This window comes from Leptinotarsa decemlineata, unplaced genomic scaffold (assembly GCF_025532065.1).
Source record: "Leptinotarsa decemlineata unplaced genomic scaffold, Ldec_3_MD MMD2_tig00000576_RagTag_RagTag, whole genome shotgun sequence".
Lineage (NCBI taxonomy): Eukaryota > Metazoa > Arthropoda > Insecta > Coleoptera > Chrysomelidae > Leptinotarsa > Leptinotarsa decemlineata.
Window position 1 is genome coordinate 7,883,551 of NW_027412551.1, and position 26,247 is coordinate 7,909,797.

Sequence of the window (26,247 nt, forward strand, 5' to 3'; positions counted from 1 at the left end):
AATGACATACAGTCTTGTTTCCTTTATTCTAATATTTTGTTATATGCGGACGACTTGAAAATATTTAAAAAAATTACCTCCATAAGAGACTGTTTAAAAATTCAGGAAGACCTTGCTAGATTTGTAATATACTGTGATATGAATAAGCTGAAACTCAACGTGGAAAAATGTACATGTATTTCGTTTTATAGAAATCATTCACCCATATTGTTTCAGTATTTGTCGAATAGTATTGCATTAAATAGAGTAGAATATATCAAGGACCTTGGAGTATACTTTGACACAAAATTGAATTTCAATCGCCATGTTGAATATATCATAAATAGAAGCAACAGAACACTGGGTTTCTTCAATAGAATGTGCAGAGACTTCAACAACGAAGCCGCTATTAAAACTATCTATTATGCATTTGTTTATAGCAAGTTGAATTTCGCTAGCATTATATGGAATCCTTGCTATAATACATTCAAATTGCGTTTAGAACGACTGCAAAATAGGTTTGTTAGACATCTTCATTACCGAATCACTAATGTCTATGTAACTCACGGTATTAATCAAACCCGTAACTATTATAACATTCAGCCTCTAGAACAACGGAGAATCACTTCGGATCTAGTGTTTGGCTATAACATTTTAACGAATCTTATTGACTCGCCTGAGTTGATAGCAATGATGTCCTTTCATGTACCCCAGAGAAACACAAGGAATACATATTTATTAGCTACTTCCACATATAACACCAATGTGGGGAAAAACTCTCCAATAAATAGAATTACAGACTCATTCAACAGATACTGTTCCAATTTGGACGTTTTCTCCATGTCCTTACAAATGTATAAAAGTAACATAAGGAAAATATTTAATTTTTAATCATTTATGTTTTAGATTAAGCATTTAGATCATTTACCGGTTGAACGCCAGTTTTGTTAGCACAATCTGTATTTTAGTGGATACTTGTTTGGGTTCTTTTACCTGTATGTGTCCCGAATTTAGAATAAATAAAATAAATAAATAAATAAAAGGGTGGAAAATGATAACTGCGGTGTGAATTTACAAAAATGGTAAAGTAATTCGTCTGATTACTCTTCTTCTTGTTCTTCTTCTTCGTCTTAGGTACAAGTAAATTGCCTCAATAGTGATACATCGCATGTCTCCTCGTTGGCGTCAAACGAATCCTCAACTGTTGGTGATTCATCATTGGAGCAAGACCGGCCTCGACAATTTGTACATGCTAGATAACAAAACAGTTCAACAAACAGTTTAGCATTGTTTCCGGCGCAGGTGGGAGTTAGGTCTGAACTGGTTCTAATGTATATTACTGGAGTTTTTTTAACACCAAACCGTGTTTCCCAACACCTCGACACATGTTTCGATCACCAAGTGACCATCTTCAAGAAGAAGATTAAAAAGTTTGAGCCTTCGATCACCACTTGGTGATCGAAACACGTGTCGAAGTGTTAAAATAACGTTTTGGTGTTGGGAAAAAACTCCAGTAATATTCATTACTACACCAAAGGTTCCAAACAGTGCATCACATGGTTCTAATGTATTGTCCACCAACTTCCGACTCCAGTTTTTTGGGTCTAGCTGATAACCAAGCGTGTGACTATGTTATCAGCGGTTGGTAATATATCCTTAAAAGATATTGATGAGCCGCCGCTGAGGTTGGAGGAAGACAAGCTAATTGAACTTGTTTTTTATTTACAGATTTTTTAAAGAAACATGTATATCGAAACTTATCTAAGTATGTAGAGAAAAGAAACCGAATTCCGTTGGTGATAAAATGTTGCGGAGTTGAGAAACGCTGAATCTTGTTTTTCAAACATTTCAAAAACTATTGTTTAACCCCTTTCTGAAAAATGCAGATGTCGTATCACAGCCAGTTATGATTTTGGCCCTTTCCAAAAGTAAGCTTAAAAAGAAGAACATGTGAAATTTTGGCATGTGAAATACCAATCAATTCGTGACAAGAGTCATTACCAATGAATACTGTCATGAATTGAAAATTGGAAGGGTTGCAATTCATAGCATTGTGGTGAGAATGTATACATTTGCTAGTCGATAACAATAAGAAAAGTATCGGTGGTATTGAAATAAAACTTACTATTGACATCAAAATAACTCAGTAGTCACATTTTCGACGGGATAATATTTTTTAATCAACCGTATCGTTTAGGAGATCGTAAAAGTGCTCATGAAATCAATCAGGATTACCATCAAATTTTTCGCTTTATGACCGTTTGCGTGAACAGAACCCTTAGGAATGTATTCGTGAATCGAAAATGAAACAAAACGTAAGGTAACAACTACTAACCAGCTCTCTGTTACCTGTGGAAAATTACTCAACGTGTTACATTGGCGTATCAAAAGTAAATTTAAGTGAGTCGGAAACAGACACCATCATACTGAGGCTGAATATATAAGCTGAAGATGGGAAAGAAGCGTTTTGGCTTTTAACTTCTCTATCTTTAAACAAAAAATGTGGGAAACTTTCGAAAAAACTAAATACAATAAACTGGAAAAAAACCTATGAGAAACAACTTTTTTCAAATAACCAATAAATCGGAAAGGAAAAATTCCTTTCGAAACAAGTACTTACACATGAATATTGAATTAGGTAAACAGAAATCAATTTTCTTTATTAGGCTTACATTACAAACAATCGTTGTGACTAGAGACCCCCCAGGTTCTGCATGGGTGCAATGCTGATATTAAATATACTACAGAATATCTTCATATACAACGTTCACAGTTTTTTGTAAGTAGGCAATACAAACATGTTTTCTTTAGAGGTTACTCTTGAAAGAGCGACATATAATTGGCCCGATTCGGCCGCAACCGCTATATCGTGCCGCAAGGTGATATGCGGTCACGAACAATCCCCTTGGGGAAACTGGGCGAAACCTCATTGTTATCACCTTACCTTTGCTAATGCGGGGCTCTGCCAGAGGTGACCAACTCTTCCTTTGCTACTCGTGGGAACACACATGAATGAAACTACACAAAAACAGAAACAACAAAAACCAATCCCGAGGCTGGACAGAAGTGCTAGCCCCAATCTAAGGCATTGGCTGGGGATGAACAGAAATATCCACCCCAATCTACCGCTTGGAATGATGCTGGACATAGCAGATCACCTTCAACAGCAAGGGCACTTCCTGCGGCGCACGCCAAGAGCTCCGCCTTGAATAAAGGCAAGGAACCGACTGCCCCTGCAGGAAAGCTCCCTCACTTGTGCACCTCCACGGAGGGAACCCCAAGAAGGTTGAAGAAGCCGCGCAACGACAGTTATATCGCTGCACCTTCCAAAACCTTCGCGGAGGGCACCGTGAGACACCCCAAGGTTGCCAAAGAGAGTGTGTGTTCGGCGAGTCTTGGCCTACACCTGCCAAAATAAAGGAGATGTCTCCTAGTGACCTGTTCTCCTTCCTGAAAGGACAGGATATTGAGCACATACTGGACACATAAGATAAAAGATATATTAAATATAATTTTATAAATGCGCCTTTATCTCCGCGGCTAGCGCCCCAGTTGGAATATTCAAAAATCCTTTCTTATTGCACATCTACAACATAAAGCGAACCTACGTAAAAAATGAATATATGTTTAGTGAGTGACTTTGGCATTTATAAGTATAGATTTTGAATAGCATTTCATTTATATAAGTTTGTATGAATCTTTTTGAGAAGTGCTTGGGAATGAATTTGTGACATCAAAAGAAATCAATTCAGAATTAGGTTGAAGTTGAAACCGTTTAGAGATGTAAACTGTAGCAAATGTTCCTATACCGAAAGTGCAGTAAACAAATAGCAAGGATTGATTAGCATTCACAATACCGCCTGATTGAATGCTCAACAATCAACTACCATCTGGCGTGTGGTATATTACAGGTTGGTATTCGTACTGAGGATGTGGAGGTTGATATCACAATGATGTCGTCTTTTCATTCATTAAAAACCTTGGAAGTCAGTGGTTACGAATGATAACTCCAAATAAGATATGAAAAAGAACTGCAGAAACTACTTTGTCGCAAGTACTTTACATATTCCTCATTTACTGGCGGACAACTCACAGACCTTATCAGTTTTTAGTTACAATCTCTTGAATTGTTGAATAGTCTAGAATGATTTTATGGTCGATTGACATCGAGAGATTTTTTCAAGATGCATGGAGAGAATATCATGATCTTGGCACAATCATGTCGCTGGAATTGCAAAGGCTGCTTCTCAGAAGCTTGGAACATTGTTCCGAACCAGAAAACTGTACATACCTCAGCTACTTTTGACGCTTCATAAAACTCAGATCAGACCTTTGGAGTATTGTTCTCATTTATGAAGCTCCGCTCCCAAACATACCCCGAAGCTGCTGGATCTATCCAGAAAAGAGCCATTCGCTTGATTGGCGACGCGAACATCACTTATAACCTTGACACTCTGGAACATCGAAGAAAGGTTGGAGATTTGTTTCTCTTCTCTAGATACTTTCACAGAAAGTGTTCTAGTGACTTGGCATATTTGATTCGACCAAAAGCGGTACATGTCAGATATCCGCGACGGACTGTGGCTGCGCATCGTTTTGAGGTTCAACTCAGTACACCTCAAACTTCACTGTTTGAGAACTCTTTCATTTGGAGAACTGCGTTTATGCGGAATAAACTTCCTGAGAACGTTTTTCCAAATGGATTTAATCTCTAGCGATTCAAATCCAATGTGAATCACTACTTTCGCACAGGCACCGCTCTAAGAGCGCCTTAAGGATTATCTTGTGATTTATCCTTAAAAAAAATTGGTTACTCCAATTTCTGTTCAATATACATTCCAAGAACTTGGGATACATGAACCTCACCGCTCTCAAATGTTATCCTAAATGTTAGTGTATTTCTTCGAAGATAACCCTGAATCCTTTTAGTAAATAACGTCAACGTCAACAACGTCAACAAAGTCAACAATATACAGGCTGATTCACGGTGGATGGCACATTAGACGTTTCTGGTGAACCAGACAACGGATCACTTTGAAAATTTAATGGAGGGCATATTCGGACATTCTCTAGCCAACTAAAATATTTTCGACAATGCGGTATTGCCGCTTCTATTAGAAAGCAGTAGCAACTTTGATTTTTCAAATGGAACACTCTGTATATAATATTATTTTTGGAATCTCCAACAATTGCCCGACAACTTTTCTTGATATTTCCCTATACCTATCTGTTACCGTTTTCGAAATAAAAATTAATTTCAATTTTTTTCTTCGAAAATCATGACTTCTAAAAATGCCGATATCTTTTAGTTAAGAAGTACTATGATATCGAAATTTGGTTTGGAGTTAGGTGATACTTGGACACTTCCCACACGTCAGCCTAATCTCCGTTACTTCAATACAGGGTGGTAAAAAAATACAATTTTTTCGTTTGCTTGAAAAAGTTGCTGAAATTTGATTATTTTAAATGGAACACCCTGTATATTATTGAAAATTCGGAAAGCTGCTGAAATTTGCTTTCTTTTTATGTATATCATACCTATACCTAGCTAGTCAAGTTTCGGACTTATGAACATTTATTTGTGAAAATGTCCCTTCAGAATGGTATTTCCATTCGGTATTTGGTAAGCAGGCCATGATTACTATTTGACAGTAGCGTTGTGACATTCTCCTAATAATATCGACATTTTCGTCACTTCAGAAGTTGCAAATACCTTCAAAACGATGGAACAAAACTATTCAAACGAAGTTCTTATGAATTTGTTTATTATTTTTGGACAGTGTGACAAAATTATCAGCAGAACATGTAGAAAGTTCAATGAAATGTATCCGAATCTACCGCCAATGAACCTCAAGAAATTTATACGAATTCAGAACAATTTCAATGCATTTGGATCAACTTTAAAAGCACCAAGAAACTTGCCTCGACCCGTAACTTTCGAAGACAACCAGATTAATGTCTTAGCATATTTTCACGCATTTCCCGAGTCATCGATAAGAAGTGCTGAAGAAGATTTGGGTATAAAATATTCATCGGTTCAAAGAATCTTGCGAAGACATAAAATGCATGATTATAAATTCACCAAAATTCAAGCAATGAAGCCTCAAGATCCTCAACAGAGAGTAGAATTTTGTGAAATGTTGTTGACACGCATTCAAGAAGATCCACTTTTTTTAAATAAAATTATTTGGACTGATGAATCGAAATTTTTGAGAGAAGGGATTTTCAATAGAAAAAAATCGTCATTATTGGTCCAGTGAAAATCCTCACGTCACAAAAGAAGCCGGATTTCAAGAAAAATTTAGTTTTAATGTCTTCTGCATGTTGATGGACAACAAATTGAGGTACGTGATATACGAGGAGTCATTAACATCCAGAAGCTACCTGAATATTTTGGAGAATACTGTAGACAGTTTCGTGGATAATCTGCCACTCGAAGATTATCGAAACTGTTGGTACCAACTAGACGGAGCTCCTGCACATTGCACAAGAGAAGTGAGCGCAGAACTGGATACACTATTTGACGATCGGTGGATGAGGCGCTTGGGACCATGGAATTGGCCAGCAAGATCACCCGATCTTAATCCATTAGATTTTTATTTGTAGGGAATGTTTAAAGAAAAAGTTTACAAAATACCCGTGCGTTCGAGAGATGAATTGTTAGAAAGGATTGCCCAAACATTTGGATCCCAATGAAATCAGATCTGCCACCACGAAAGCAGTCACGAAAGTGCTTGGAAGTGAACGGCCAGCGATTCGAACATATTTTGAAATATTCCACATGATTGTTTTACTTTTTTATAATTATTCATATCAATATTTCCAATTTCAAGTTTCTTGGTGCTTTTTTAAAGTTTATCCAAACATATTGAAATTGTTCTGAATTCGTATAAATTTCTTGAGGTTCATTGGCGGTAGATTCGGATACTTTTCATTGAACTTTCTACATGTTCTGCTGATAATTTTGTCACACTGTCCAAAAATAATAAACAAATTCATAAGAACTTCGTTTGAATAGTTTTGTTCCATCGTTTTGAAGGTATTTGCAACTTCTGAAGTGACGAAAATGTCGATATTATTAGGAGAATGTCACAACGCTACTGTCAAATAGTAATCATGGCCTGCTTACCAAATACCGAATGGAAATACCATTCTGAAGGGACATTTTCACAAATAAATGTTCATAAGTCCGAAACTTGACTAGCTAGGTATAGGTATGATATACATAGAAAGAAAGCAAATTTCAGCAGCTTTCCGAATTTTCAATAATATACAGGGTATTCCATTTAAAATAATCAAATTTCAGAATGTACGAATATGCCCTCCATTAAATTTTCAAAGTGATCCGTTGTCTGGTTCACCAGAAACGTCTAATGTACCATCCACCGTGAATCAGCCTGTATAAAATGGGAAGTAATAGCGAAAGTCTCAATAAGTTTATAAAAAACGGCAGTCGTAATTTTTTAACAACGTTTCTTGTTTTGTTTTTGACTGAAAAACCCCGCAACAAAAATTGAAGTCTACGGCAGAGTGGAACATTCTTCAAAACAAATTTGAGAACCCAAATTAAAAATATACGAGGTAATTGCCAGTTGGTGTATTCATTCTTCGGGCCAAATAAGTTGCATGCTGCAGAATTTGGCGAGCAATAAAATCCTGTTTAGTTTACGGTGGTAATACGATTTCGGTAGAGAAGTGAAATATACGACCGTAATGGGATTTTTTATTAAATTGAAAAACGTTTCGTCCACTTGCATTGCAAAATAGCAATGATAAAGTTGTCAGCTTGCTACGCTGCGGAGTTGTCAACAAAATGTTTTCTTCAACACAAGTGACCATTTATATTGAAAATGATGGGGTAGAAGTCATTTTCTTTGAATCCAACGCGACGTTTCAGTTGAAAAAATATGAAAATTGAAATTTTTCACTGGTTCATGTATTTTAATTTGTTTTTAATGCTATTTATACTCCATTACTAGTGAAAAAGTGAAAGTTTCAAAGCTGTTCTATCTCATCATGAGTTCATCATTACTTACTCACGTTTTCACTGGCACAAAAGGATGAACCAGTATCTTTAACACATTTTGTAGTTGAAAACTGAACGAAGTAAAAAATAACATTAAAAAAATGTACGTGAATTGGTGAAAAATTTCAATTCTTGAATTTTTCCTAAAAGCTGAAAAAACTTCGTCTTTTGTTTGTTTCTCACTACTGTAACGGTCAATTTCTTGTTTATTGTTAAGAACTCTCACCCGTTTCTTGTTCAGTGTAAGTACCCTTAAGCGTTTATGATTCTATTGATATATTTTACCTGGAACGTAGGCAAACAACAAGGCCAGTTTGATCAATGGGTTGCATAGGGCTCAATACTTATGTTAAATATTTTATATTCCCGTGATATACATTTGGAAAGATAATTGCACGACAGCACCGTGAAAATGAAACTTAATATTGAAAAAAAAAATTGTATTTGTCGATAATATATTGAATTATAAACGCCAATTTTATGAATCCACGATTCAAATTACTATTTCATTGGCGCGGGTTTCAAGATAATATCCCGAGAGTTTCCGAATCGAAACTGATAATGAAGGGTTTAAAAAAAACAAAAAAAAGAAAGAACAGAGAAGAAAGAACTCGTCCAAAGGAATTCGTGGTGTTGATTCCATCTTGAGTTTTATAAAAAGAAAGAAACCTCATTAAATCTAAGGTTAGTGTTTTTTTGACTAAAATCAATTCATTCTCCGAAAATATGTAACTTTTAGGTTTTTTTATGGAGATAAATTTATACATGAAATATGAGGCGTTTCTTATAAATGAATTGAGGAAAGAGGTGGCCGTTGCAATAAATATTTCCCTCAACGGATACACGGGGTGCCGCCGATTATTTCTCAAGGCTCCATTAAGTTGAGTCAAACAGAAGTCCTACGTCAAGGAGGATTCCGACCTTTCAAGACGGAACCTTCCAGAAAAGTTTGATACGACATTCTCCGTAAAGAACTGTGAGTTTTTTTAGTTATTTTACAAAGACGAGATTCCCCAGGCCTACGAATTCGACAATTTTCAAGGTCGCTACACTGTACAAAAGTTTTTGTTTGTTGTTTTGATTTTCTGTAACTTAAACAGCTGTTTAGGAAGTCCAATTGTAATATTTTCTTTTCTTTAGGGTAGAAACCCACAAAGATATAATTTTTTTGATAAAATTGTCCCCAGATACAGGAACCCTCAAATTTTGTAGTGTTGAATGTTGTTAACGAAACAGGCCTGTTCGTTATTCGAGTTTATACCTTTTTCTGTTAGTGAATTTTGCAATTACATTCAACAAGCCTTAAAATTCAAGTTAACCAATGGCCTTGGTTGCTTATTAATTGAACTTGTTACAGTGTATATTTCAATCAAATGTAATTTTCTTAACTTTTCATTAACCTTACTAATTTCAATATTAAAATTAACTGCTTGAAAGAAGTGTTAGAAGGCTTTGTCTATTTGCCCTATTACCCCCCTCCTGTTGAAGAAATATCAACTGGCGCCCACAGCTTGCTAAAAAAAAACTATAAGAATAATACCAATAAAGAATTTTTGGGATACTCAGATATCCCGACTCGAACCCACGACTCGCCCCATTCTAGGTGAGCTCCAGGCAGTCGTAAATTTAGGAAAACTTAAATTTGTCCTGTTTTACGTTATACTACATACAATAATTAGAAAATATTTATACAGATGACGTTATAGTGCCGCCATTTTCGAAGTGAATTGTAACATGTATTAAATCGTTGAAAAAAAGAGAATTTTATACCCTATCAACTCATGTTTCAAAAATTTGTCAAAAATCAATAATTTTCGACTTATATTAATTTCTGGTTAAACCGTTATATTTCAAAATGTTTCATCGGTAGAAAAATATGTTTCAATGGACTATAACTTCATTTCGAATATGATTTTTTTAACTCATACGACTGAAATGCACCGTGTACAGTGTGGGCCAAAGTGGACACTTCTGTTTTCAATGGTGTAAATAACTTATTTTTTCAAATGAGATACCTATCAATAGTTATTGATGGGAAACTATTGTTTAATGAGACACTATGTATATTCCTGAATATTCCAATTTCATAATAATTGGATAGCCAACCAAGGACCCAACCATTGGCCGGCCAGGTCACCGGGCCTAACGTCTATAGATTTTTAGCTCTGCGAAAGGTTGAAAGATCTTATTTTCAAATTGACGAGCAATTCTAGATATGAATTGGAAGCGGCAGTTATACACTCTTCTCTCACTCTTTTTGAATTAATCAATTCGGCAAAAAACGTTCAGAAAAGGTGTCGCCTGTGTGTAGGAAAAGCTGATAGACATTTATAACAATTTCTCTGGAGAAATATATTTCATTGCATTGTTTGTACTTTATCATTATTGTTGAAGTTTCATTTATTAGTAGTAAATATAGTATAAATTGTTATCGGTTTTATTGAAACTATGCGTTTTAATTGATGCTGTGAAAAGCTTTCTCAACATTTAATAGTCACTATTGAACAATTTCTATCTGTTTTATCGCCGCGTCGTCCAAAGCCTACTTGATCAAAGTGTGATTTTCATATCTACATGAAAAAAAACAAAAAGCTCTATATTCCAAAGATGACTCTAAGAAAACATCAAGTGTGCTACATTTTTAGAAAAGTAATTTTAAGTTCTATTGAAATATTCAGCAGCAGTTTTTCGAAAATGCACATCTTCGAAAAACATGCTGTAACTCTCAAACGATGATAGATATCGATATGCGGTTTTCACCATTCAGCTTGTCATAAAATTTGACTCTCAGACACAGCCCTCAGTTTTCATCTACACAATTTGAAAACAGAAGTTTCCCTTTAAAAGTGGCCAATTTGGCCCACTCTGTACAAGGATTTCGTTGTCACCCGGTATAAAAAACATATCATTCTTTTGAGTTAATTAATTTTTAATGTCGATAACATTTTTTCAAATTAGTTTTTTTAGTCATTTTTAGTTTTTAGTCGCTTCGGATTAGATAAAGCAGGTCGTCATATATGTATACGTTTTACTTCATATCTTGAAAACTATTGAACCAATTCCGATAAAATTTGCTATGTTCACAATCCGACAAATAGTTTCGGAGATATGCAACAAGCATGTGTGTAGAAATAATAACATTTTTTGAAGTCGATGAAAATGTGATTTTTTTTAAATCAGTAATTTTTGAGTTGTTTACACTCACACTAAATACACACATCGGAAAAGTCTAGGGATATTTTTAAAAATGGCAATAATTTTTTTTTAGATCGCTTTAGGGAAAAAAAGTTGACGGGTGATTATTAAACGAATGTAACTTACAACAAAATTTATTAAATGGTCAAAAATACTGAGTGCGCATATAAGCAAAACTAAAAAAAAATATGGCTCTTCTTTGGCACCCCGAAAAAAAATCATAATACAAAAAAAATTGGAATCAGTACAAAGTATGGCCTCCACGCTGGTTTATTACGGCCCTACATCTATCGTGCATCGACAAAATGAGATTGTCAATGTCTTGTTGAGGTACATTTGCCCATTCAGCGATTAAAAGCTCTCTCAATTGAAACGTTGTGTGAATGTTCCCCATATGCGGAGTAATTCTTCGTTGAAGCATGTGCCACACATGCTCGATGGGATTCAGGTCCGGTGATTGTGCTGGCCATGGCAATACATCAACTCCTTCGTTGGTGACCCAGTCAGTCACTAATCGCGCGACATGTGGACGAGCATTATCGTGCATTAGGTGGAAGTTTTCACCAACAGCACCAGCAAACGGACGGACGATAGGTAGAAGAATGGTGTCGAGGTACTGTCGAGCTGTGAGGGAGCGATTTGGAAAAACGAGATCGGTTCTGCCGCCGATCATGATTCCGCCCCATAGCATTACTGTACCACCTCTGTATGTGTAGACTTCCTGGACGTGTCTCAAACGTTCATTATTTCCAGGTCGTCTCCACAGTCTTACTCGACGAGAATCTGGATGAAATCCAAATCTGGATTCGTCTGTAAACAAAACTGTGGCCCAATCATTTGCATCCCAGTTTTGATGTTCTTAACACCACTCTAATCTTCTACCGCGATTGCCTCTCGACAAAGGTGGACATCTAAGTGGCCTTCTGTTGTGGAGATCTGCTTCATGCAGTCGATTTCTGACAGTATCACGACCAATGGTTACCTGGTGCGTCTGCTGCAACACGTTAACCAACTCAGGTGCTGTGATTGTCGGTTGTCTTCTTGCGGTTAAGACCAAAAATCGGTCTTGAACTGCAGTTGTAGCGCGTCCTCGCCCTGGATGTTGTTCGGCTGGACTGCCAGTTTCACGGAAACGCCGCCACAATCGACTGATAACACTTTGGGAGACCCCCCAACGAAGAGCTACATCATTTTGTCGCATGCCACCTTGAAGAAGCCCTACAGCTCTATTCATCCAGCCAATGGTAAGTGATGGCGACACTTTCAGATTATTCATTTTAGCCGAAAACCTACAGTTTGTAAAAAACTTTATAAAAGATTAGTTACCGTTTTTGCAGGCTTTGTTCAACCCATAGAAATCTACAGGGTTGTCGAGTGTACCAATTTAATCGAAATTAAACGACCTCATGCATTTATTTTTATGATATTTAGTATGTTATAAAAATATCCCTAGACTTTTCCGATGTGTGTATATAAATACATATGTCCAAATACTATTCCAATTGTCATCAAAGTTTAAAAAAATGTAGTGAGTACCTACGGATTCCTTAATAAGAATCGCGTCATCTTTCTCATAGAAAGAAAACCGCAAATGAAAAGTGAATGAAATGTTCCAAGTAGTTAAATAGTTCCATCTTTATTCTACGTAATTCATTTTCAGCTTCTAGTCGGTAGATGGCGGAAGTAATACTTCAATAAAACGCTACCTGCTAAAATGAAAGCATCAAGCATTTTCTTTCAATACCAATAAGTATTTTTCATAGCGAAAGACAGTTGATGCAAAAGACAGTTGAAAGGGTACGGGAAGAGATTTTCAACCTGATCAAAATCAAGATGGATTTCGTATATTTTTCATACCCTCAGTCGTGAACTCATTTGTCCTTCTTCGACAAAAATCAGCTAAAAGGGTAAGGGAGCTGGGCTCCAACCTGAATGAACTCAAGACAACGTGCAGTTATTTTTCATAAAATAACGAAGCTTGAGTCGCAAATGAATGATAATCCAAAAAAAATTTGCTGTGAACTTGAATATATACCTACTACAACTAGAAATCCAAAATCCAGTAAAAAAAGTATTTTTAAGTGAGCCAAAACCAACAAAAGGAATTGGAAGTACTTCAAAACATGTGTTTTTTTTCATATTTCGTTCAGTTAGTTTAACAAACCTCCAGTTCTCAAACTATCAATTTATTGTTATCACTTCATTTTCTTTTGTACCCTGATAATTTTTCATGAGTTTTGTATTTTTTTTTTAATATTTGTATTAATTTATAGATTAACATACATGAACAGGCTTATACCCATGTGGGAGCTGTTTGACTATTCATGTTATGCAAAGTTATAATAATTATAATAATAAATTCGTTTTCCACCTACAGGCCGAAACGAGCTAATAAACTTGATGTCGTTTTCCTCCTCCTCTACTAACTATATTATTTGTGAATATTCCTTTCAGTCAACCTGCTATCGCCCTTTAACGGACAAACCCTTAGAACCCTTGTGCGAGCCAAGCATTAACGAACTTTTACTTTTGAACGTGCGATTCCTTTCATGGATTTGACGTACACAGTAAAAATCTCTCATCTGTTGGTCAGACTCAAAATACCACTAACATTCACTCTATTCAATCAGTTGCAGTCCCTCCGCTTCATGTGAAACTATATTTCAGTGGGTTATCACATTCAGTTTCACAAAGTTTTCAGTGGTTGATTAGAATATCGATCTAAGCTTACTGACCCCTCTGACTTTTTATTTGTGATATTTCTAGAACTTCATCAATATCATCATAACAATGGGCGAGAGAAAACACAATTGGGATAACACATGCATTTTTTTCATTCTTTCATAATTGATATCAGTGGAATAAATTTCTCTCAAGTTTTTTCTATGAAGTTTTCAAATTTCAAAATAACAATTTAAACATGATTTGACCTTGATTTCGAATTACTTTCTCCAAACGCTAGCGCCACTGGTGGATGTATTATGATCATTCAGAAAAACCCGACTTTAACCACGATTAATTAATAATAATACAATCGACTTCAGGATTGAGGAATTATCATCGATCATATAAAAACCACTTCAAATTTGCACCTTCTGATCAACAACAACAATATTAATGAAAATAATTCTTAGAAAGCATCGAATATTCAAATTTTGACATTTGTCCGCTAGATGCCGGCAAGGGTATGTCTTTTGACGAGTCAGAAAGTGAATTGGTTCACTCAAGGTTCATGATCAGGGAACAAAAATAGAGTAAATTAATTGAATACTTTCCAAAAACTAGCAGAGCCGGGAAAACGAACATTTACAAATTCAAAAAGTCAACAAAAAGAATATTTGTTACCCTTAGGATCTTAAATGGGCTTTATCGCTAAAACAGATATTCAGCAACAGATTAGAGATGTCACTGAATTGGTGGAATATGGTTTTACAGAACTAACTGTATCCTTTAATCAAACAGCTTTCGTTTCACCCAACAATTCCATCTGTTCTACCAATGTGAGCTACCACTGGTAAGCTCTTTAACCAATATTCCTGTGTATTTCATCATGATTTAGGTCTTTCATTGAGAGGGTTTTCAGTAACAAATAAAAACAATATTTTGAGATAAAATATATATGTAATAATATCTCAGATAATACAACAAAAACGAAAACTCAAACAAATTGGTACCTATTAAAGATTTTCTCTAAATGTCCTTGAAGTTCAGTAATATATCTTTGTTTACTCCTTATTTTGTATTTTCACGAAGCTTGTATTCTTTTTGATTGGAACTGTTATTAATTGAATGACATAGTCTATCAAGTTCCCTTAGAAGAAACAAAAACACAAAATTTATGGATATTCATAGACTTCACTACGGTGGGAAGTTAAATAATAATGAGGCCAAAGTATTATTGCATATACGTTTGTTTGGTGAAAAATTAAAAAAGTGAATCGTTTTTCAAAAATATCCAAAAGGTGATGACGAGGAATTGAAAACTATTGTTTTCTCACAAAACTGGCAGATATACGCCTGGAGATTGAGAGCTTTTCGTGTTAATGACATTTTATCATATCACTACTCTTTAATGAAACATTGTGTAGCACTCCTATGAGTGATATCTTTTCAATACCAATACAAATGTTTGGGATATAAACTGAATAGAAAAAAGTGATTTTCATGTAATTCACTGTACTTAATCGAATGCTGTTCTTTCATAGTTTTTTTATTTGGTATATATCTGAAAGAAATTTCTGTACATGACCTAAATACTTTCATGAAGAGTATTTCTCAATACTTTTCAAAAACTCCTCACAAGACGGTTTTTTCCTTATTTGTGGATTTATGTTAGGAATCGCACGTTAAACGGTAAGGCCTCGTTAATCATTAGCTCGCACAATTTCAACTTCTGAAAAAGGTCTCTGTAAGGGGGTTTAAGGAAAAACAGATTTCAACAGACAGAAGATGAGAAAAGTTATATTTGATGAAAAAATCAGTTTCACTCACAAAGCCGATTCTAATCAAATCATATTTGTATCCACAGGTTTATCCAGAAAATAGAATTACTTCAACTATAAGACAATTTGTTAGACACCGGCCATGAAAGCCTACAGACCATGATTATGGAAAATTGTTCAACTTATTCAATTGATGACCTATTAAAATTGTAGAAGTTCATACTCAATATGGGATAGAAAAAATAGTTTTTGTCTGATTGCTACTATGATTTTCATTTATTACGACCGGTTTTGGTTTGTTAGACCATTTTCAAGTAACTTGAAATTAACAAGTTACTTGAAACTTGAAATTAACAAGTTACTTAAAAATGGTCTAACAAACCGAAACCAATAGTAACAAATAAAAATCTCAGTAGAAACCAGACAAAAGCTATTTTCTTTATCCTATATTCATATTTGTTCAAAATTTGGAACAGTTCACATTCGAACTCAAAAAAATCAAGTGTATTTGCACTCCATGGAAACAAAATTATCATTTTGAAACTTATGATATGATTTCAGAATAAAAAGTATTTTTTGTTCAGTGCTATGAATTTGTGAATTTTCATAAAGCTGTGGTCATCAGTTCAATGGGCATTAACTGGAGGTAGCCATAAGGTAGTTGACAAGATCATTCAAGATCGAAAGGATGGAGAGTGTTTCAAATATGATGAACAGAGTTTATACGGGTATAAAAACCCATCCAGAAAGACACGTATTTCACAAGAAATATAATATCAAATTAGGCGAAAATCACTATCAAAAGAATAGTTACCTCACAAAACTCTCTATACTGATCATTTCAAAATTTGAATTTTTGCATCCAATCAAGACATCAATATTCGAGGAGACTTGACGTTTGGATAGTTGTTTCATACTCCGATATAATGGATCCGTATTTCCTTAGGCACAACATTGATATTTTGGAACATCTCAGTGATATACCACTGGCAAATAGAGAAAAACTTCATTTTCAACAGCCTTGGTCATTCCACACCATTTATGATAAAATACTTAGCTGGGCAGTTTCCAAGTCAATGGATCAGACAGTTAATGGACCAATTCTCTGGCCCCCCTGAAGTCCTGATCTAATGATCACAGAATTTGATTTTTAGTGATATTCATAGCAGATAGTTTGAATTTGATATCGATAATGACAAGGAAATATTGAAGAATGAAATATGTGAGACAGTAGACCGACTCAAAAAATTCGGAATGCATATTGTAACTTCGGAAATACACTAGATTTATCTACTGGAATTTGTGGAAATACTTTCTAATGATATGCACCAGATTAAATTTTTGACATTAAAAAACTTGTTTGTTGTTGTTGAAATACTGTTATTATAGAAGTTATTCAAAATGAAAATAGTCTTTCTGGCTGAAGCCATAAGTTTGATCAGAAATGACTTTCATTAGTGAACATAAGAATAAAATATTTTTTTCATTTGGTACCTTAACATCAGGTCAGGAGGCTGCAACAGCAGTAGAATAAATTTCAGGGACAACTTGTATTGAAACTCTCTTCAGAATCATCAAATGATAATGCTGATGATGATAGCATAATTTCATAACCAATTTGATGCTATATTATCTAATTTTTTTTTTGGAAATTCAGGTTGATTAAAATACATTATCCTAATCACCACGTTTAAAGTGGAGCAAGAAATATAACTTTGTTCATAAATCCACAAATAAAAAAAACTTTTCGCGAACCCAATTTAAGGGCACACCGAATATTGATGGAAAACTGAAAAGCCAAATAATGTTTTCTGAATACGTAGCGCCTGATAGACAAAGCAAGTTGATGAAATAGTCAGCAAAGTAATAAATAAACGGCTCGGCTCGGAATCAGTTGTATGTTCAAAAATGGAAAAACTTTTTGAAACCATGTTCAAATTTTTCTTTATATGGACTAGGAGACGAAAATTCCGGTCTCTAGTCACAATCAAGTTACTTTTAACCCACCATAAACTTTTGTGTAACATAATAAAAAAAAATTGAAGAAAAACCTTGCCGTTCAACGTTTTTGAACATTATTATTTTTTCTTTCTGCTAATTAGCAAAAATATCTTGGCATACCTGAAATGTATTATTATATAATAGAAATTCCAAAGGAGAGTTTAGTCAAACAATTTCCTCCGGAATTACTGAAAATGATGGGTAAGTGATAATACCAGAATTTGGGAACACTCAATTGAATATTCAACCGTTCTGCATATAATTATCAAAAATCTCACTAGTTTCTGTAAAGGTTTTTGCTGTAGCTATATGAATCTACTGATCAAATATGAATATACATGAATGTTTCAATACCTATATCCAGAGCTGCAACTTACCTGAAACAAAGAATTTCATATTGCTGTGATAAGAAGTTCAAAAAATCTCTTAGTAGCTTAAACTAAAACACTAAAAATTCCTTTCAATTGAAAGAGTTAACACATAGATTAGCAGGCTTATGCTTTTTCAATTGTACAAGAAACTTCTAAGTATTGAGTTATTTCAAAACTTTTCTCCGTTTTAATGTCATGTGTTTTTGTAGATCCACATCTCAATAAATACTTATTCTACTGTGTCTTGGTATATACTTACAGATAGAGAATTTTGTACTCTATACATTAACGCTGTTCATTTTTTTCAAATTTAAATTTTGTCTCGTTTCAGCTTATAATGTCGTTAGGCAACTTTCGCCCAATTTTCTCTAAGAATTCAAATTGAACAAAAGCGATAAAGGTGAGGGAACAGGGCTCAGTACCCCTGCGGTTTTTGATGGTTCAATATGTATCGGAAAGGTACTGAAGATCGGAAAGTATTTCGAGGTCTGTTTTTTTGCTTTTGCACAACCGAAACGATACTTTTTTGGGCGGATCGTCACATGTGATGAAAAGTGTATCCTCTATGACAACGAATATCACATATCAAAATCGGAAATTGAATCGAATTAGGCATCCAAGTTCTATCTCACCCACCATACTCTCCAGACCTCTTGCCAATGTTGGCAAACGTGCACCGATTCAAATGACGCTTATTTCGATTGAATTGAATATGTATTCACATTTGAAGTAGACTAATTAAAAAGAACAAAACTTTTGAAACAACATAATACAATAAAAAATCTGGCTCCAAAACTGTTTAATTATTCAATCAAAGAGTTCATCCTAGGTGAATCCTATCATACTCTTGATGAATATATGAATGTTTATCCCTGATTGCGTACATTTAATATTTTGAGCCACTTTTAATGACAATGCTGTTACATAAGTGACAGGTTATTTTGGGTTTTGACTATCAAATACAGTCTTACATCTTCTGATGATGCTAATTTTGTTAAGAAAACACATGTTGACAGTAGTTTCGTTCTGGTGTTTTTAAAAGGACAAAAGGTGTTCTTTCAATCTGGCAAGTATGCATACATTCTCAATCACAAGTTTATTAACAAAATAACTTTATGAAAATGACGTAAGATTGGTGGCTCTGAGATCTTGGACTGTTAGCAGTTTCAATTAAATTTGTTTTGTAACTGAAATAATCAGTATCACACTTGATTTTTCGTCAATACGAAAATATGAAATTATCAAAAATAAACAAAAAATGTTTTGTTCTACGCATAATAAATATTAATATTTTTCACAAGTGCACTCAGAGATGACGGATCTGAACGTAAAAAAATTAATCAGTTGTTGAAATAATCATAAAATCTGAATTATTCATCAAGGTAAAATTTGTTTCTGTTTTTTAGTAAAAAAATAATCCGACCACAAATATAAAGTCATTATTTAACTTGGTGTTTCAGAATTCCAAAAGATACCAACTACTTGTCTAAGAAACTTTTCATTTCGACTCAAAAAATTAATAAACACATCTCCCATTATATCTTTCATTCGAAACCATTAAAAGTTTGTTATTAACAATCACCTGTTAAATGATTCCCGGTGAACTCAAAATCGTCGTCCTGGTCCCAATGCTTCAGCGACAAATTTGACAGTGGTGTTGCATTCGCGAATTCCAAATTTGCAAAGTGCCAATCCAAAATTTGACGATCTTTTGAAGACAAATACACATCACTGAAATAAAAACAAGTTCGATTCCATTAAACATTCATCATGTGTAAAAAAAAATAAGTAGCAAGAGGTGTGATTTCTTCCTAGAGGAAATAAAGGGCAAAACCTACAATCAGTCCCTCATTTAAAAGTTACAAGGTACTCCAGAAGAAACAGAGTTTTTTGTTCTCTGATTGATGAAAAATGTTTAAGTTAACCGTTATAATTTCAATATTTGGCTGGAAACGAGTTATTAAACACATCGGACAATGCAGTGTGGAATGATAAAAAGTACACACAAAACAAATAGGGGGCCTACATTTTTCAACCAGCAAAGCCATGGTTTTATATTAGATAGACACTCTTCTATTGCTGACACGGTCTTGAATTGAATTGAATGTTACACTTTCAATAATTTTACACTAGTGTTGACTTGATAACCTTCTATTTCTGAAGTTAGTAATAATTAACTTTGGACAATTATCAAAAAAAAAACATAAACATACCTTGGTTTCGATTTCTCCAGTTCTTCCAGCTTATCTTCAATCTCCTTGGCTTGTTCTTGTAACTGGTCCCACTCGTTGGCCAAGTCTCTCAAATCTTTTACACCACTTCGATAAGCAAACTCCTCCTCTATGTTACGTTTTTCAATGGCGAGCATTTCCTTCACCGTAGCATTTATTTCTTTCATCTTCTCTTTGATGTTCACCAACATTGACTGATTGGTTTTCAATTTTTCTTGAAGAGCAATCACTGATTTGAGGTGTTCTATCTGTTTCTCTTTGACATGTTTTTCCTATAAATTTAACATATGCAGGACTACATGAAGATGATCCACAATCCAATAACATAACACAAGTTGCTCTCAAAAAGAAACTGTTTTTTCAATGGGTGTCATCTGTTCAACAGGCTTCCCGATTAAATTAAAAATTGACAAGTTTTCACAAGGTTCACGATTAGACAGACACAAATATTTTCAAATTTCTCCTTTTTTTGTTCAGGGTTAGGAGTTGAAATGGAATATAGTTATCCCTGTACTACAAAAATGGTATTGAAATATTAGAGCGGCACTTGAACACAAAACAACGTGATTTCTTTCTTAGAATCGGGTGTTATTTTGTTAAATTATAAAACAAAATATTTTGTTTCTTTAGAGAGTAACTCCAGACAGTTAATTCAAGGCAGGACAAAAATATGTATCAGTTTCAAAAATAGTCTTGCAACTCACCTGTAGTTTGATGACCCATTCCAAAGCTTGTCCCAAGCTGACAGGCTTATTTCCGGCATAATTAAAATCAAGCTGATGAGACAAATAGGACGTTGCCTCAAGAAGTCTATTGAATTCTCTTTCCACCATTTCGTCTTTATCTTTGTCTACTGTGACACCATTGGACTGATATAAAGGACACTTTTGGCGGATACGATGTAATTCCATATCAATTTGTTTGCTCAGAGTGGTCACTGGATTTCCTCCAAGTCCTGTAACTACCATTGCTCCCAGATCGGCAATGTAATTTCCTGAAAATAATGATTCTTAAAGAGTTGGGATTCAACGCTGTAACAACTGCAGAACTATGGAATGAACAAATCTCAAACTTTAAGTGTTGAGAAATGAGATGAATTTATATTGACGAAACTTGAGGTGCACTGTAATACTATTCAGGTCTATACTCAGGTTTATAATACTGAAGAAAATATAATAGATTATTATGGAGACAGTCAAGAATTCAGGAACCTTCTTTTAAATATGAGAACAGCAACTGTTGTTTTCTATCTTGCTGACCTTCAACAATGGAGTCAGAACTACAGAACTACTGGGTTACAGGTCTTTTTTACTGTATATTCAGTGTCCTCAGATGATACTAATATCAATCAGTCAATACCTATTTTCTCATCCTTTATACTGGAATGTTTGTGTAGATTCATGAAATACCTGCCAATACTGCTAATAATAACAATATAATTTTTTTATTCATAGACAAATACAATAATATTTTTGAATATATACATTATTGTGGAGTGAATATGGAGCCCAGCAGCTCAAAACTCCCTATAATTCTCGATTTCATTATTCCTGTATAGACTAACTAATCCCCGGTGAAAAAGTCATCAAAGTTATGACTAATAATAAGACAAATTGAAATATACTTGGTTCATATAAGTAAAATTATATAAAATAGTTATAACTGACCTCCTTTAATTGACATTTGATTCAGTTGTGCCAAATATTAGACTCACCTTTTCTGAAAGTAGCAATACGGCCCCCAACCCTGTCTCTAGCCTCAAGAACAATAACTTCCAATCCAAACTGTTGCAATTGCTGTGCAGCAGCTAATCCGGCGATTCCAGCGCCAATTACAATCACTTTTCCATATTTTTTCGCAGGTATTGGCTTGAGCCTTTTGAAAATACCATAGTTGATGAATCCATTTCTTTCCAAAAATGCATGTACCCTCTTCAACAGAGGGATATCACTATTGTAAGGAGCTTCCATTCGATCAATTGCATGTTCTAAAAAAAGATAAATATTTGTTTTAACATCTCGGGCTAGTTTTTGAAAATATTTTAATAAGGTTGATATATCCACTTATTATGTATCTTGAGTCAACACTTGGTGCTCCCATCTACTTTTGGAAATATGGCCACTCAAAAGTCAAAACTGTTAAAAATTCAACTGATTCAGGAGCATACTTATGAATATAAAATCTCACAAACTGGAACTTCCTTTTCCCAATTGCATGTTACAATTGTGAAAAGTGTCATTTCGTGTGAGTTCCTGAAATAGATAATTCTTTGATCCCAAAAGTCGACCGGAACGCCAAGTATTGATTTCAGATCGTGATCATCATTCCAAAATATGCGAGACTGATTAAAAGTTTTTTCTAAAACAAGCGTGAGCCAGAAAAACACATATTTACCCAAAATGAGTTGCAATTTGGGATTTTCCAACCACATTTGCAGAATACGATTTCGTATATTCAGATACACTTTGATGGTTTGTAGAGCAGCATTAGCAATGTCAGGAAAACAAGCTGCTTCCGTTGAGGTCAATTTGTCGAAAGGCATTCGACTCTGGAAAGCAGCACCTTCCAAGCCAGAAAATAAGTCTTTTATTACGGGATCGTCTAGTTCTGAATCTACATCATCGTCTTCTTTACCGGTTTCCTCCTTTTTGGCTTCTTTTTTCCCAATTTTTGAAGTGCTAGGGTTGAGTTTTTTCTCTGGTTGTTGAATTCGGACTTTTTCCGTATTATCGGTAGAATTGTTTTCTTCGTCGGCGCAGCCGAGCTTTTCTTCCATTTCTTTGTATTCGAGCTTAAATTGTTGAATTTTATTAGTAAATAATAACCTCACTTTTCCTGTTTATGATATATCTTGTCCAGTGTTTAACAGTTCTCAAAGAAAACAATACTCACCTTGACTTTTTTTCTTTTACTCATTTCAGGAACGTTTTTATGTAATGTTTTAGAGATAAAAATTGTTATTTGCAAGGTAACTGACCACCGGCGTACTCTTGGTATGAAGTAAACAAATTATTTTATTGTTTTGATTCTTTGAAACAAGGTTATTCCACCGTTGTCATGTCGATTTTCAGTGGGATTGCTTCAAGCCGCATTCTCATGAGCAGCAACCATCGACATAAACTTACAGAAACAGTGACATTTGACAGAGTTTGCTGCTCGATCAGCGATTGCTATAATGGTCGAATATTTGAACTCTAGAAAAAACACTACGTTTCTCATTTTCATAATTCTCATTTGAAAAAAAAGGTCAAATTAATTATGAAAAAAGAATCGAGAGCTTGCAACATGTCTCATGAACTATTTGTCGGCTGTAATTTTCCTCATTTTATTCTGTCAGTAAAAAATCTGTAATGTTACATCTCTTCCGTATTTAATGGGATTACAGTAAGAAAATATTTTTGAAGAGAAATGTGTCATCAAGTTTTCAACATAGGTACCAATTTGTTAATTACGTGATTAATGTAATGTAAAAATACCGTTAAATTTGAAACTGTAGGAAATCTAAATCCAAAGAATGATGCGGCCAAAAAATTCATTCAAATAGTCATCCTCAACCCTTTGGAGCATATTTTGTTACTGCCGATAGATAGTATTTCATAGACAGATGGTTTATTTTCAAATATAGCCTGATTAGCAGACCGGTTTTCAATTATTATTCTTCACGTTTTCGTACGTTCACTATGTAGTTTGTAAACATTTTAGGTTAAATGATTATATTGGTTATGTGTTTGGTGTTCTAATGTAATAACTGGTCTGGTGGGTCCTGTAGATACATAGGTATTAGAAAAATTCAACTCGCAACAATATCAGCATCAAAGTAATATTCAAATATATTCCTCAGTACTTCCAATGCCAATGTCATATCAACCATTCATGTGCCAGCCGAGATACCTGTATTAGGTCTGCCGGATTTTGCAATTATATAGGCTGTTCACGTTAAGAAGAGAATGACGTCATTTCTGGTAAGTTTTTTGTATCCAATATAAGAACGTTAAAATTCACACAGAAATGCGTTCAACAGCAATGAAACAAGTAACATTTCATTTTGTAAGTTGCTCAACTGATAGTAAAATTACAGACATTGCCGAATCTAAAAAAACTGAAAACTGTCAGTCTTTCTTTTCTTTTCAGAACTAATCATTTTTTTTGTTAAGACCTGCATATATTCAATTTGCCTAAAGCATTGTCGAAATAGTCCCAACAAATACTAAAAGTAAGTAAGGATAATAGCAATAAAACATATCAACAGTAAAAACAAGTTTGAAATAGTGCACATGTTGGCAACGCCGTAACTTGTCATCTTGTGACGTCATTCTCTTCTTAACGTGAACAACCTATATGTGAAAGATTCCGCGACTTCACCAATGTTGCTGAGTATAGTTTAGTTTCCTGTGGCTTTCCCATGTGTAACTACAACTATGACGTAATACATTTGAAAGAGAGAGAGAGAGATTCGAAACTTAATCTTTTGGATTGTTTGGAAATAGATAGAAATAGATTTGAGAATGCTGAATATTTACTGAATGACCACTCTATTAAATTTGTTTTCTAATGTGAAGATTGGTAATTAGGTTATTACATGTTCATTTAATGAGTTTGTAAAATGTCTTCATAATGTTTCAATTAGTATATACCTAAACTCATTTGATATTTTTAGTCATCAAGTAGGTAGATGATGATGAGGATTCAAATCATCATCATCGGATATTGCGAACTATTGGCCAATAGGAGTTCTATGTGCTATTGTGAAACTGTTTTGACAGATCATCTATACAAGAGTGTTCAGGGGTTTTGACGAAAACATTCGTGATGACCAGCACAGATTGGTTTCAAAGAAGTCGACGTTAACAAATCTACTAACATTCACTCATCATGTCCTCAACCATCTAGATAACAATAGACATTTCGATGTTATTTAAACAGATTTTCAGAAAGCATTCGATAAAGTTAATCATGATGTGATACTGAAAAAATTCATGGAGGTGGCGCTGATACCTTAGCACTCAAATTGCTGGCCTCGTATTTCAGAGTCAAATATGAGGGTAATTGTACAGGGATATTTTGCGCAAACAATGGAGTCCCTCAAGGATCAAACCTGAGCCCATTAATTTTTATAATATTCATCAATGATCTATCAAAATTTGAAGTACCTACTCTGAGTGTTTTGTTATTGGCATACGACCTTAATTTTTTTAGACAGATCGAAAACTCACAAGACTGTGTCAAATTGCAGAAGGGCGTCAATACTGTCCATCGATGCGGAGTGTACAAAATGAGCTCCTGTTCAATATAACTTGAATGTTTTGCCCTGTCTTGTATCCAAAAACTTAAGACACGATATGATTACCCGATGACTGGTATAAAATTATCCATGGTAGAGACTGAGTCAAAGATTTGGGTATATATACTACAACCCTAATATAAACCACATTTGGATTTTTGGATAACATGACATTACACACAATATGAATTATGGAATTTGTAATATTGTAATGAGACAAAAGTGCACATTTCAATGACATTGAAGCGATTAATAATTATATAATAGTTTGGTCAGACCTAAACTTGAATATGGGACTGTATATAGTCTGGCATCCTTCTCATATTTCATCCTTCAAATATATATATATATATATATATATATATATATATATATATATATATATATATATATATTGAACCGCGTCTGGAATTTTCATCTTTTTGACGTTTCGGCTCCTGCTTTGGAGCCATTTTCAAGAACCACTTGAAACCAAGTATGAACAGGCCTGAATAAGCCATTTTATAATGAAACACGTGTTGTAGTTTTCTAAATTGTTCAGTGAAAAACTCGCAATGAATTGTTACTTGAATAGGTTATTGATTTTCATCAAGCACCTATCGGCCAATTCCATTACATTGTCAACTATTTTCAAGCAAGCTGGTTAGTGATGACAGATAATAATTTTTCAGTCTTTTAAATCTGTAAAAGTTACTTGTGGTAGGTATATCCTTATATACTC

General features: G+C 34.4%; 1 protein-coding gene across 4 annotated transcripts in view; it reads right to left on the reverse strand.

Moving 5' to 3' along the window:
• The window catches only part of LOC111506347 (lysine-specific histone demethylase Su(var)3-3), a 327,809-nt gene extending 304,513 nt beyond the window's left edge, over positions 1–23,296 (reverse strand). For 2 of the 4 annotated variants that reach the window (XM_074174323.1, XM_074174325.1), the window contains exons 1-6: positions 23,138–23,296; positions 22,640–23,036; positions 21,960–22,232; positions 20,950–21,239; positions 20,228–20,517; positions 19,597–19,745 (exon numbers count right to left, since the gene is read on the reverse strand). In XM_074174323.1, the coding sequence (XP_074030424.1) occupies positions 19,597–19,745; positions 20,228–20,517; positions 20,950–21,239; positions 21,960–22,232; positions 22,640–23,036; positions 23,138–23,161 (1,423 nt within the window). In that variant the 5' untranslated portion in view covers positions 23,162–23,296. Of the gene's footprint in view, positions 1–16,357; positions 16,770–17,695; positions 18,021–19,596; positions 19,746–20,227; positions 20,518–20,949; positions 21,240–21,959; positions 22,233–22,639; positions 23,037–23,137 lie in introns of those variants that run through there. The other 2 variants (XM_074174324.1, XM_023161383.2) reach the window with 2 other exon arrangements.
• Between the last annotated feature and the right edge of the window lie 2,951 nt (positions 23,297–26,247).